We start from the raw sequence: 14,972 nt of genomic DNA, 5'->3' as shown, positions 1-14,972 counted from the left end.
CAACTTGAGTTGTCGAAACATTCAGACCAATTGTTGTTTTTCACTAGTTGTTATTTTTCATCGTTGCATCTAAGCTTTAAAAATCTTGCCTAAAAGTATCATAACACCATCACGAATCTCGTTGGTGGAAATCACAACACCGTTGCGGATCTTGCCAATGGAAAAGTAACTGCTTATTTTGGATGCTTTATTGATGTGGGTTCGTAGCACCGTTGTGGGTGCTATATTTATTTATTTATCAAGTTTAACAAAAAAAGATAAAAAATAACGTATAGTTGCATATGTAAAAAAAAGAAAAAAAATAAAAGAGAGAATGAAGAGAGAGAGAAGAAGGAAAAAAAAGGGAAAGAGAGAGAGAGAGAGAGAGAGAGAGAGAGAGAGAGAGAGAGAGAGAGAGAGAGAGAGAGAGAGAGAGAGAATAAGAAGAAGAAAAAAAAAGAAAGAGGAAAAGAGAGAGATGGGAAAAAAGATGAAAGAGAAAAGTGTTTTTAAAATTTAAACAGTTTTTGAGAGAGAAGGGGAGAAGAGAGAGAAGAAGTAAAAGAAGAGAGAATATGAACATAAAGAGAGAATTATATATAGGAAAAATATAAAATTTACATACTTTAAGAGAGATTGAGGGGGAGAAAAGAAGAGAGAGAGAGAGAGAGGAAACATGAAGAGAAAATTATAGAGAAAATATAAAATTTAAGAGAGAGAGAGAGAGAGAGAGAGAGAAGGAAAAGAGAGGAAAGAGGGTGAGAAAGAGAGAGAACAAGAGAGGAGAGAAAATGAACTAAAATAGAAGACAGAGAGAGAAAGAGAAAAAGAGAGAAAAAATTAAACATAGGAAATTGGGGGAAAGAGAGAGAGGAGAAAAAAATTAGAAATAAAGAAAAATAATAGGAGAAAAAAAAAGGAAAAATGGATTGTCAAACGAATTTGCAGCAACTTCGCTTGCCGCTTTCCCGAAGCGACCTAGCTAGTATATTTTGCCCTTCTTGATAATATAATTTCAAATCGAAAAAAAAAAAAAAACAATTCCCTTGTCATGAGCATCGAGATCTTAGCCTTTCACGAACACTACGAAGGGTTAGCCTAAAAGAACCAGAGTTAAAGCTGTGACCACAGAAGAGTCTTCTGAGAGGCTACGTATTTTATCTGCCACTTTCTTACAAATTCCGTCTTTCTTTTTGGTTCTCCTGCTCTCGGCAGCGGGAGTTTCTTCGTTCTGGCCTGGTTCACCCTGCGTCGAAACCCTAGCCCCGCCCAGGGTCCCATCTCCTGCGCGCGCCATTGCTATCGCCATTGCCATCCCTCCGCTCTTGCAGCTTTCCTCCAGGTGACGTCCTGTTTCCCTCCGTCGTCGTTTTTCTTTCCTACATATTAATATAAACATGTCGGTCGCCTTTCCGCCAGTCATCAGGCCAATCTGACGCTTGGATCTGTCCTCTCTTCTTGCAGCAGGATATCCCCTTGTATTCCTTGTTCCCGCCACAGATTGTTTAATTTGCCGCCGCTGGCAGATTTCGGCCCTGCAGAAAACGTAGGTTTTGTCACAAAATTTATTATTTGCCCTGCAGAAAATCGAGGTTTTGTGAACGATGGTTGGCGCAGCAGTGAATTCCGGCCCTCGCTTTGCGCCTCACGATCCCACACTTCCCGCCCCATGGAGAGCATTGGTTGACACCAGCACAGGGTACATTTATTATTGGAACACTGAAACTAATGTGACACAGTATGAGAAGCCTCTCCCACCTCAGGTCCCTCCTCTACCAGCAGGCCCTCCTCCTGGGGCCCCTGTTTCGGCCACCCCGAAACAATCAGTCCAAGCGGCACAGATGCCTAGCGTGAATGTCTCAGGGGGGCAAGATGCTCAGGGTGGAAGGCCCATGGAACAACATAATGTTGTCAATGGCAGCGCTCCTACCAGTCAAGTTGTCAGCACCCATGGTGGGGCTAACAGTAGTTATCAAATTAGTAATCCCAGCATGCCTGGGAGTTCTAATGTGCACAGCAACACAGCTGGTAATCTACCCGAGAACATGTATGCCAACAGTAATAGCAATCCTTCTGGGCATTCTGGCATGCATATTCAAAATAGCAGTCAGAGACTTTCCTCTGGGATGTCTGGTGGACCTCACATGAGTTCAAGTGATCCCTATGGAGGGAGTGGCCGGCATATACATAGTTCTGTAGGAGCAGTAAGAGGAGCACCAGCTAGTAGTGTGCACGGTCCAGCAGCCAGAAGCTCACACGCTGCTCCGGCTGGGAATATGCAACCTCAGCCAAAGTTAGCTACGCTCCCTGTGTCTCAAAGGCAACAGGTAGTCCCCTTTATATTTTTTTTGTGAACTTCGAATAAGTTGGGGTTTATGGCTTCTGTTTTGGTCTGTTGGGGTTTATTTGTCTTCAGTTATAGCCTTTTTTGCGTCTGCTACCCACTTCACAGTTTTAGGTATGGCAGCATTGTTTTGGTTTTGATGCTTTCACTTGAGACTAATGATGCTCCATTGTATTTGCAGGGTATGGGAGGAGTGCACATGGCCGTGCAATCCAGACAAATGGGGCATGCTAACACTTCAGGTCATGTGCCATCATCTTCTCATGGAACAGGGACTACACCTTCATATAAACGAAATGTAGGTGATTATGGTAATAATGATCAGGATCCTCATAAGAGGCCTCGAGTGCAGGGGTTCTCTGAGCCACCACCGACATTGGATGTCCATTCATATTTGAGGCAACATGAAATCACTGTTGTGGTACTGGCTTCGTATATTTTTCCTATAGAATTTATCATTTCTTCGCTTGAAAATTTCAAGATAGGTTTTTAATCATGTAATTGCCTTCCATTGCTACTTCTCTAGGGCGATAATGTGCCTCCACCATACATGACATTTGATGCAGCCAATTTTCCACCAGAGATTGCAAGAGAGGTATGATATCAATGTAATGTGCATGTTATTCTCATATTTTCTTGGAAGTATGGGGTGTTGGATTGTGTGACCATTAGTTCTCCTTTACATAGCTGCTGCTGGGTCTAATACCCCTTTCACAATCTTCTTTTCTTTGATTGTATGGATTGGGTGAATTACATAAATATTAGAGTCATTGCTTTGCATCACATTTAATGGATGTTCAAACTTACACACAGATTATATTTTGGAACTTGTCGCAGGTGCGATATTTGCTCCGGACAGGAGCTTATGTCGTACGCTGTGCTGGCACACAACAGAACTGTAGCACACTGCTGTCGTTCTGTGGGGGCTGCATCTAAGTGGCCTGTCCGCCCGAGACAGCGTTGTCCGAAAATGGCAATCCAGTTACATCATTGTGAGCTGGGGGCTGCCATTGACTTGGTCACCTTGGCGTCTTTGGGCCTATCAGGCCCATTTTCGGCTTCATGCTACAGCCAGCAGGCAACCATGTACCACCCTACCTCTTTGGGGATGATTCATGGGTTTGCTTTGTTTGGCCTTGCAAGGCTTTTGAATTTGAGATATAGGTTCAACTGTCGTAGAGCTCTACTTTGCCAGAACTTAAGATTAGGCTGCTTTCAATCTTATAATTTTGCAAAAAGGGTTCCAGGGTTCTAAATCTGGATTTGTGGTCAAGTTACTGAGTCACTCTTTTTCTTTTTGTAGCTTCATGCTGCTGGTTTTTCAGCACCTACACCGATTCAAGCTCAATCTTGGCCTGTTGCCCTTCAAAGTCGAGATATTGTGGCAATTGCCAAAACTGGTTCTGGAAAGACATTGGGATATCTACTTCCTGCCTTTTTACATTTAGGTAGGACTCGAGCTCAACCTCACATGGGGCCTGCAGTTCTTGTACTAGCACCCACACGAGAACTTGCTACTCAAATACAAGACGAAGCCATCAAGTTTGGCAGGTCTTCTAGGATATCTTGCACTGTAAGATCTCTTAACCAAATTGCTAGTTTATGAATTAATTCTTTGGCCATTTTCTAACTGCTTTTGTTTGTTCTGTTTAACAGTGTGTTTATGGAGGAGCCCCAAAAGGTCAACAGTTACGAGAACTTGAACGTGGAGCTGACATTGTCATTGCCACACCAGGACGCCTGAATGATTTTTTAGAAATGAAGCGAGTGAGCCTGCGGCAGGTTTCATATCTTGTTCTTGATGAAGCTGATCGTATGCTTGACATGGGTTTTGAGCCACAAATTCGCAAAATTGTGAAAGAAATTCCTCCTCGACGACAGACTTTGATGTATACTGCTACTTGGCCCAAGGAAGTCAGAAAAATTGCTGCTGATCTTTTAGTTAATGCTGTGCAAGTGAACATTGGAAATACGGACCAATTGGCTGCTAACAAAGCTATCACTCAGGTGAGTTTGTATGTGCTCTTCTTCATTATTTTCTAGCTCTAGTCTTTTTCTTTTATTGACTGTGAAGCCATTGTACAGCACGTGGAGTTTGTACCTTCTTATGAAAAGCAGCGTAGGCTGGAACAAATCCTTCGGAGTCAAGAACCAGGGTCGAAAATAATAATATTCTGTTCTACAAAGAAGATGTGCGATCAGCTTGCTCGTAGCTTGGGACGGGCCTTTGGGGCTGCTGCAATTCATGGGGACAAGTCACAGTCTGAGAGGGATCATGTCCTTGCACAGTTCAAGGCTGGAAGGTCTCCTGTGTTAGTGGCAACAGATGTTGCTGCTCGGGGTCTTGATATCAAAGATATAAGGTATGTCTATATTCTTCATTCTCTTTGCCAAACTGTTTTTACTCGTATTGTCAGCTGATGAACCATATGTTATTGTAGGGTGGTTATTAACTTTGACTTTCCAACTGGAGTGGAGGATTATGTTCACCGGATTGGTCGTACTGGAAGGGCTGGAGCAACTGGCGTGGCTTTCACTTTCTTTTCAGACCAGGATTCGAAATATGCCAAGGAGCTCATAGGGGTACTGGAAGGTGCAAACCAGAAAGTCCCATCAGAGCTGCGTGATTTAGCAGCCAAGTCATTTCATCCAAAGGGACGTGGCAACCGGTGGGATGCTAGTGGCATGGGTGGTAGAGATTCTGGTTTTGGAGGTGGACGTGGACGTGGGGATGGGCGTAGTGATGGTTTTGGTAGGGGTAATTGGAGTTCTCATGGCAGTCAGTTTGACAGGCGTGATAGGAATTTTGATAGGTTTAATGATAGAGAGAGGATTCCAGATAGGGCTGGAGGACGAGACAGGTATTCTGATGATAAAATTCGAGGTTGGGATGGATCAAAGAAATATTCATCAAAAGATAGGGGCCGCAGCTACAGTCGTAGTTACAGTCGCAGCCCTGCAAGGAGCAGAGGAAGAACTCCAAGCCGTAGCTTGAGCCGCAGTAGAAGTCGCAGCTATGATAGATATAGTGATGATCATTACAGACGGTCACCTCACAAAGGAAGAGGATCCTTCAGGAGTCGTTCTCCATATGGAAGCAGGTCTCCGAGGTCACCACATAGAAGTTCACCTTCTGCACGAGGGAAGGCTGCTGTGTCTAGTCATGTGGTTTCTTCACGTGTTGATACCAAGTTTTCAGGGCCGCTGAGGGAGCACCATAATTCAGATTCTAATAATGATCACAAGTCTGTGTCAGCAGGTAACCTCCATCCCTCTGAGCAATTGATTGCTCCTGGAACTACGGATGCAGCTGAAGACGTAAATCAACCTTTTGATCGAGAAGATGGTTTGTTACCTGAGCAAGAAAAGCATGGTGGTGCTCAAGGTGAGAAAATCCCAGTTGCATAAAGAGGGCTCCAGGTTAGGTGAATGGAGGTAGTTATCGAAACTCAAGTTGTCTCAATCAGCCTGTGCAAACTCAAGTATTGCTTAGAACTTGTTGTATGACGGGCTGTTGCGAGTATGCACGTGGAGTATCATGCTCTTGTTTATTGGCGTTGATATTTTGAGATGCTTCTCAGCCTTGTAGACGTCATTGCATACTCCTCTCATCTTATTATTCTTTCTGTATTTTGCTCAGCGTGGATGAATGCTCTATTCAGCTGAAGCAACACAAGATTTTACTACCTTGATTAATGGTCAAGGAAACAGATTTGATCCTGTGGATGTGATTAGCATTGCTATCTTCCAGCTTTTAAACATTATCTTCCAGTCTTAAACATATAAGGGATAGGATATTTTTGTTTGCTGTATAGGCTGTTAGTTAATCAGCGAATGTTGGCCAAGAATTTTGGTGTCAAATGTTGGCAAAAGTTAATTCTTAGCTGTTGTATGTGGAGGTGATAGTACTTCTTTGGCTTGAGGCAATAGCAGTTCTTTTGGGCTTTTGATGTAATACGTTTTAAGTTATGCTTATTAAAGGTTTGATTTGATAAGAATAGGGCGCCCTTAGTTTGTGGGCATACAAGGTTTTCTTAAGTGTGCAAAGTCAACAACCCTTGTAGTGATTGAATGCCATAAGATCCTGGTATACCTGAGTAATTGTCCTCTCTGCACTTATCAGTGCACTTACTGAAATATGTTGGTCAACTCTCTGAAGAAGGAATACTTTTTACCTCCCTCCCAAAATTTGTTGAAGTCCTGCCTCTCACAGCATATTTGATAAGAAAAAAGGCATGTTATTCTAGCTTTTGATTTTATCTACTTAAAAATTAGAGTTTGTTAAAGAGCTTACAATGAACATTTGTGTGTTTCTCAAGCACTTATAAGGAAACCGTATCGGCCCAGGGTATCGCTATTGCACAATATACTATTATTATTTTTGCAAACACCAAATGTAGGCCTCATGAGCATCTCTCTTTTGAACATCATTCACTCAACTAACAAACATGTGCAGGTACTGAGTACTCACAATGAAAGTGTTTAGTTTTTGTCGTTGATTGCCCCTCAGGCCTATGAAGGACTTAGTCTTGGACTTTATTTGATGATGTAATTATCCTACGTATAATGGCTGCGCATTATTAAAACAAAAGTTCTGGATATTTGTTGGAATTACTAGTGTCCACATTTGAGACTAAAATCTACATTTGTGACTCAAATTTGAATATGAAAACTTATCAGGGTCCAAATCCTTTCATGTTTCTCTAGGATGATTGACAAAGATCTTGTATTGATCAAGGCTTTGAGCTTTATTGGAATGTTTCTCCCTGCAAAGTAGGAAAACAATGGCTATTTAATCGTACCACATTACCTCATCAAATTGCTTTGCTCTTTCTTTAACACGATCTCCCACATGAGCATTGCTGAAATAGAATATTGGGTATGATTGTGGGCAATATGAGGCACACAATCTTTTCGTGCATGTGGATTTAGCCTCTTTTACGACTATCTTTATTGTATAGCATGTGTAGAGATTCTGAATGCATTCTTTAAGCTTGCAAGGGGATGGAATAAGGAAAATGATTGGCAATCGTCAACGCTCACACGAGCATAAATGAAAAAGAATATTGGGATCTAATTATGATACAATAGATGTGGAGTCTTGTTTGCTTGTGGCCTTGGCTTTGTCTACTTTGAGTGATTTGGGTGAAGTGAGGACATCTTAGCATTAGTGCTTGCTTGGGAAACAAGCCCTCAAAACAAAGCTCAAGACTAGTATCTAACTTTGTGGAGCAATAGGTAAATTGAATTGCATGCGCCTCACGTGTCTCTTTCTTTTCTTATGAAATCTCTTGCATTGAGTGAAGTAAGCTAATGTTGTGAATTCCTCCAAGCCTTGTTTGTTTCTCCTTATCACATCTCTTGCACTTGTTCTCTTGGTATTACCTTTTTCTCAACAAAAAATGTGCTTATGCTCGTGCTCATCATGCCAAAACATGCATGTGCTTTTACTTGGTCTACAAAAAACGTAACAAAGTTGTGGGTCAATTAAGTAATGCTCTAGACTTTAAAAGTGTTATTGTTGACACTTGATGAATTTGATTTTAACAAGAACTAATGATTTATTAACTTCATTGTTGTTGGATTTGATAACGTGTGTGATGCTTTGTATGGTTTTCTATAAGATAATAAGCATTTCCTTGGATGCATGGTTCTAGAGTCTACATGAGTGTCACAATCATATTTGGGTAGGTTAGGTTAAACACATCGATAGATGGACGTGGTACCCCTTGAGGGAGGAGGAGATGATTGAGCAATGATTTACATTTCATTACGTTAGTGGTTTAGATATGCTTTGGTCTGTTACAATAGCAAACAGATGATGTAGCAGTCTTAGAAAGGAGCACCACTTAGTTGTTGCCATCCATTCTCAAAAGATGGGGCAGTGTCTTAGAAAAAAGATAATAAAAAAAGCTCAACTTGAGCATAAAAATATATTGGTACTCTTCAATAAGAGTTATTTCAAGTTTGAAGCTAATAGAAAAAAGTACAAGAAGGCCCAAGTAAAATAAGCCCAAGTAATAAGAGTCATTTCAAGTTTGAAGCTAATAGAAAGAAGTATGAGAAGGCCTAAGTAAAACAAGCCTTGTAGGCATGTGATAGTCACCCTAAGGAAGAGCAAGTTAAGGACAAAAATCAATTTAGACAAGATTATGAGGGGCTTTAGATATATGTTGAGTTACATGTTTTCTTGATTACTTTGCAACCTCTTGCAATGACTAGGGAGGGTACAATTACCCACAATTTCGAAACAAAGCTTGCAAGATTAAGCTTTGCATGAAGAGTAAAAGTTTAGTTTACCATACCAACTTATGTTTTATAAACTTCCTCAAATGATCCCTAAAGAGTAAAAGTTTTTTGGACAACATCATAATTACAACCATTGTATTTTATAAGGTTTACATGTCAATCAAACACATGGATAGACACATGGTAGAGAAGGCAACATATCATTTCTAAATAGAGGAAAAAATCTAGAGATGATATGTGAAGTATATATGTTGTTATAAGACATGCTACTTCTTTACTTGCTTCATTGTAATTCATGATTTTCTCAATGATCACAGTCTACTAGATGTTCCATTGATTTGCTTTACATGGTGGGAAGGTTGACATGGGATGTGTAAGGAGGACATTCTATAGCATGATCATGGCATGGATTTTGCAAATCTCGTTTGAAACTAGACTAATAGCCTCTTGTATGTGGTGACTAGTGCAATGAGTGTGGACAATGAGATAGAGAAGTACAAGAATGATAGGACTTATATTGTATTGAGCGGATATATATATGTAAATACAAGTAGCATTGAGGAAGGGTAATTGGATAGTTTTGGTCCTAGTGGATACTCATATAAATATCTCAACTAATACCTAGGAATACCTTACCTCATATAAATATCTCAACTAATACCTAGGAATACCTTACCTAATATGTGCTTGTGTTCACAAGTATATTGCTTTGGATGGTGGGAAGGTTGGTGTAGGGTGTGTAAATAGGACTTTAGAGCATGGTTGGGTCATTATAGTAATCATGGCATGGATTTGTCAAATCCCATTTGCAACTAAGCCTCTTGTAGGTGGTGAATAGGACAATGAGACTGGAGAATGAGATAGAGAAGTACATGAAAGATAAGATTAGAGTATACTTCATAGAAAGGATACTCAAGTATATCCACATGTAGCATCGAAGAAGGATAGGTGAATAGTTGTGGTCCTAGTGGATGCTCATATAAACACACCTAGAAATACCTCACCTAACATATGCTTGTGTTCACATGTATAATGCTTTGATTCTAGGTACAATATATCACAACATTTTGTTTTATTAGATTTTCTATTGATTTGCTTTGGATGGTGGGAAGGTTGATATAGGGTAAGTAAAGAGGGCATTTTGAAGGATGGTAGAGTTCTTATAGTAATCATGGCATGAATTTGTCAAATCTATGATTTGAAAGCAGACTAAGAGCCTCCTAGATGTGGTGGATAAGTGGATAATGCAATCAGAGTGGACAATGAGATGAGAAGTACAAGAATGATAAAGGCAAGAGTATATTGTATAGCAAGAACGAGCACGCACGCACACGCACAGGTAGCATTGAAGAAGGGTATGTGGATAGTTGTGGTCCTAGTGGATGCTCACCCAAATATCTTAACTAAGATGTAGGAATATCTCGTGTAACATATGCTCATGTTTACACATACAACGCTTTGATCCTAGATACAATGTGTCACTAACACCCCTAGGCACTCCCTGTTTCATTGTATTTTGTGGATAGTTTCTTAGAAATTTATAACATTCTATTGGAACACATCTTGTCTTTTAACCTTTGAGGTTCTATGCATAATTCACACACACACACACACACACACACACACACACACACACACGCACACGCACACGCACACGCACACGCACACGCACCCGGACCCACACGCACACGCACACGCACGAGCATGCACACACACAAAGATAGGAAACAGGTTATGTTGAGATATATCCATACATTCCCCTCTCTAGAAAAAGAGAGTATATATTTTGTTTTGCAATACAATCATTTTCTACTAATGACTTTTGTGATAAGTAGACTGATAGTACATCAAAGGTTTTTGGAGAAGAGACCCTCAATTCATCGATTAAAGTTGATGTAGAGCACATGGTCATTTTCCAAAGGTTTTTGGAGAAGAGAGCCTCGATTCATCGATTAAAGTTGATGTAGAACACATGGTCATTTTCCAAAGGTAGATCTTTCTATTTTGTTTAGATGATGCATCCTTGATGACGTTTTTGATTAATAATATATACTATGACCCTTAAGAGTAATATATGTAAAGGAGAGATTGGATGATGGGAGAATCTTGACAAGGATTAGTGAATCAATGAGAAATATTGTTATTAATTGTTGTTAGGCAACATGTGGGTAAACAAAGGATTTTAGGTGATCAAGGACGGAAGCTCTTGCGGTAAAGGAATCCACAAGTGATGAATCCAATGTAAAATAGTGCATCAAGATAAGGACTCAAGAGTTTAGTATAATGCTACAACAATGGTGTGTGATGTTTGAGAATCAAAAGGGAGAGTATAATCAAGTAGGAGTCTCATACATTTGTAGAGTGAATGGGGTTGAGGCACTTGTGACAACTTTGAGGCATGAATGGATTTGAAAGTGATGAGAGAGATGCATGAAATATGGTTCCTTGAGGTAAGATAGGATCATGCAGCTAGTTGAGTTAAGAGATAATGGTGACCAACATGATAATAGGAAGGAGAGAAAAATTTCATTTCATCACCATCTTCTAGGACACAATTTCAATCTTTGGAGGAGCTACTTTTCACATCCGTATGAATCTCCTCCTCCATGTTTAAAACCTTGAGTTGGGGGACCACTTCTTCCAAAACACCTCAGCTTTTTGAATAATACGAACATATGACCACCTCGTTTATATGCCATTTTGAGTTATAGTTTTTTGTAGAAATTTGTAGCCCCTTTTTAAAAGAAAATAAAACTTTGTGTGCTCATGTGCCATATCATGTAAGGGTTATTGCCTTTTGCATGGGTTACTTTTGACATGTGGATGACAAGTACATGCCTTCAAAAAGCACATGTGATTTTAGAGCCACTGATCCCATCACATTGGGGATCTCTCATTGTGTGAAGTAGTGAAGAGGAGCATCACTCGAGTTTAGGAGCTAAAAGACTTGGTGATATTATGAACAAAGATTAGTTTCAATCCTTGGGAACAAATCTTCCTTGCTAGCCATGGGTTCTCCTTGAGCGACTTGAAAGGGGGATCATATGCCTATTTGAAGGTTTAGATAGATTGAAGCAAAGGGTATATCTCCTCTTCTATGCTTGAGGATGCTTGTCCAAAAGATTTCTAATGCTTGTGCCAACATAGGTTCTAGAATCTTGATTTCTCGATTGGATCGTAGGATGCCATACCATTTCAAGCCTTACAACAAGGTTCCTTTCTTCATCTTCACCTTAGAAAGCCACTCTTTTATTAGTAGAGTCCAATGTTGCTAGCCTCAATTCTTTGAAAGCAAGTAAATATAAGGCTTTATGATCTATATTTTAGCCTTTCGATGCCTATACCTCCTTCCATTTTTTGTGCTATAACCATACGCTAGGAAAATGGGCACTAGCCCCTTTTTAGCTTCCAAATTTTGCAAAAGGAGACCTAATTCCTTCTCAATTTTGTGCCACATTGTAGTACTAAAGATGGAGACAACTGACATGTACACTAGGATTGACATCAAAATTGTTTTCATTGTCAACAATTAGCTTGAAAAGCTTAAATGGTAATTCTTCCATTTCTTGATTCATCCAATCAACCAACCATTTCATCATGGTTCATATGCCGAAGGAACAACCCAAGTATTATGCTTAATTCAATTTAAGACCAACTGCTTTAGTGAATCCTATTTTTCACTCTAGCTCAAGTAACATAATTTAGTTTTGTGCCAGATGATCATTGATCCAGAAAAATCAAGAAATTGCTTGTACACTTCCAGTAGCTTGTTCATTGATTTCTTGTTTTCATGTTAGAGTTATAATCAATGAAGAAAAATGCTACAGACCTACTCTCTTGTGATAGGGGAAGTCCTTTGATTGTCCTTTGTTTCACATTTACATCCAAATTCTTGAGAAGGGGTTGAAACCTACTCTCCTGCAATAGGGGAAGCCCTTTGATTGTCCCTTCTTTCACCTTTCTATCCAAATTCTTGAGAAGGGGTTAAAACCTACCCTCTTGTGATAAGGGAAGTCATTTGATTGTCCCTTGTTTCACCTTTCTATCCAAATTCTTGAGAAGGGGTTCAATGATAATTGCAAATAATAGGGGGACTAGGGACTCAAAAGCATCCTTGTTGCACTAACCTATCCAAAAGAAAAGGGGAGGAAGTTACTCCACTCAAGTAAACCATACATGAAGCATTTAAGGATAGGATTCGTACCATGCCAATTAAATCATTTCCAAAGCCGATAGCCTTAATAACCATTACCATCAATTTCTAGTAATTCTACCGTAAGCCTCTCCATATTAATGAGAGGACAAAGTTGTTTCTCATAATAAGAACATGTTCTATGGAGAAGGTGAGATTGAGCATTGTAATCAACATGGTCCCATAAGAATATGATCCATGGGAAAGATGAGATTCTCTTTCCATACACAAATCCATGCTACAATGGGTGAGCTACTCTATTGGGCAAGAACTTTATTCTGAATATCATTGCTTTAGCCATTAGCTTCTTGTAGGCCATATTCAACATTATTAATGACTTCCACTGTGACAAATTTCTTATATCCATTGACTTGAGAATTAACTTGATTAGTCTTGTGTCGAATCTCTTTCATAACAACCAAGGCACAAACCTTAGGATACTTGGCAATAAGGCTACAAAGGCTTTGTTGGCACTATTGGCTTTGCTAAAGAATCAACCATTTGCTTGAAAGAAAAACTTCTCGGGAGGTAACCCATCTTGATACTATCATCACCTAAGCATGCTTAATTGCAATGTAATTACCATTGTAAGCCCTATTATTGATCCATACCATTAAAAAAGATTCCAAAATATAGTTTTGGAGGAGATAAAGAGCTTTTTCAACACCCCCATCTACAAAGTAGCATACAATGCCTTTAGAGTTCTTCCACATTGCCTCTAAAGATCTATGAATTGTTTCATTGTGAAGACATCTTGGGTAAGTAGCAATCTCTAGGGACTACGGATACATCTAGATGAACTATTAGCTTTTTGTTGAGATAGAGACCCTAGGGTAGATCTTGGAAATACCAAGGTTATGATATTCAACACCTCAATTGCTTTGGTGATGAGATTCAAATATTATTTTACTTTGATGAAGAGCCATTGGAGTTTGTTAGACAGTATATATACTTGGGAGTTGCTTTCAAAGGGGGCCACAATTTTCTTAGAGAGAGATATCAAATACTCGACTATTGTGAGCATGGTCTTTGATACACTCATTACACCCACACTCCTCTAGGCCCAAGCATATATCATACGAGGAGACAACCATGAATAGATAATGCTAGACTAGAGAGGGGGTTTTATGACAAATGGAATCATATGGAGTGTCCCTAATCATGATGACATCATGTATGTATGAGACAAGAGCCAATCCCACATGAGATCGTTAGAATGAAGATGGGAACAACACCTATGGTGGTTGAGGCCCTACTCTAGGGGGTGTCTTATTTTACATAGATTATGAGACCTCTCTAAAATTAGATACTTGTGGCTAGCATTGGCTTTGTCTAGACAATTAGTAGTGGAGGGTGATGGACATTGTTGGTATGCTCAAATGGGTACATGGATGAGTTTGCATGGTCTACAAATTGACAAATTACCATGGTATGATTATAGTCTAGACACCCCTACACTCAAGCTTAGCTAGTAAGAACCAAGTAATCAAAGTAGATATACTCAAACTAGATATAGAGAGGACTTGGACTAGACCCCTTTCCCCACAGAAACACAAGGATGTCACACTACCAATGTCATTTTCTTTAGCTCTCTAAGGATGGTTTCATTACTGGATTGAGATATATGGGTCAGATACAGTTATTGGGCAGATTTTTACCTCAATACATCATCTAAGGATTGAGACAAGTAGATGGGAAGATATGGAGATAGAGGATTGCATGTGTCTACTTTTTGATAGAGAGACAGAGAAGGAGAAGCATTACATCTATTGGTGTACAACATAATATGATATTCGAATACCTTTAGAGAGGGTTTAGCCTTTTATGACAAGCGATGCAATTTGAGGATCAAAGGTGTTTGGGATCCTTGCTCTTGGAGCTTTAGAGGTGTAAAGCTATATTTTGTGGGATAGGAGCCATCGATAGCCAGGTCTACCCAAATAGAGGATTGCTCCTGTATTTAGGGGGTATCTCCTTGGATAGAGCATTGGCACTGAGTCACCCTTGTCCACTTGGGAGAAGACTAGACACCCTTATCATAGACAGATTAGAGCTATCATTGAGCACCATAGAAGACAAATGTCAAAGCAAATCAATAATATATAACTACATTTCCACCTAAGGGACATATTTGGTTAAGAGAAAGATATTTTCTATTATCCTCTCTTCTATTTTTTTAGCAGTATCATTTACATTTATATCATAGAT

At 39.7% G+C, this 14,972-nt stretch overlaps 1 protein-coding gene across 2 annotated transcripts; it reads left to right on the top strand.

The window, feature by feature from the left end:
* The first annotated feature begins 1,157 nt into the window (after nucleotides 1-1,157).
* LOC148031346 (DEAD-box ATP-dependent RNA helicase 14-like) lies at nucleotides 1,158-6,084 on the top strand. Of its 2 annotated transcripts, none has more exons than XM_087684873.1 (8): nucleotides 1,158-1,321; nucleotides 1,447-2,306; nucleotides 2,505-2,744; nucleotides 2,850-2,918; nucleotides 3,627-3,896; nucleotides 3,980-4,330; nucleotides 4,409-4,686; nucleotides 4,765-6,084. In XM_087684873.1, exons 2-8 carry the CDS (start codon nucleotides 1,584-1,586, stop codon nucleotides 5,729-5,731), a joined length of 2,898 nt encoding a protein of 965 aa, XP_087540999.1. In that variant the 5' UTR covers nucleotides 1,158-1,321; nucleotides 1,447-1,583; the 3' UTR covers nucleotides 5,732-6,084. The 2 variants fall into 2 exon arrangements, with proteins under 2 accessions (XP_087540999.1, XP_087540998.1); XM_087684872.1 differs by having other exon boundaries at nucleotides 1,444-2,306.
* Nucleotides 6,085-14,972: the final 8,888 nt, after the last annotated feature.

The sequence above is a fragment of the Lygodium microphyllum genome, chromosome 9 (assembly GCF_053477565.2).
Source record: "Lygodium microphyllum isolate KBCC chromosome 9, Lygodium_microphyllum_v1.1.10, whole genome shotgun sequence".
Classification (NCBI taxonomy): domain Eukaryota; kingdom Viridiplantae; phylum Streptophyta; class Polypodiopsida; order Schizaeales; family Lygodiaceae; genus Lygodium; species Lygodium microphyllum.
Note: the sequence above shows the minus strand (reverse complement) of the source record. Positions and strands in the feature narration are given on the sequence as shown.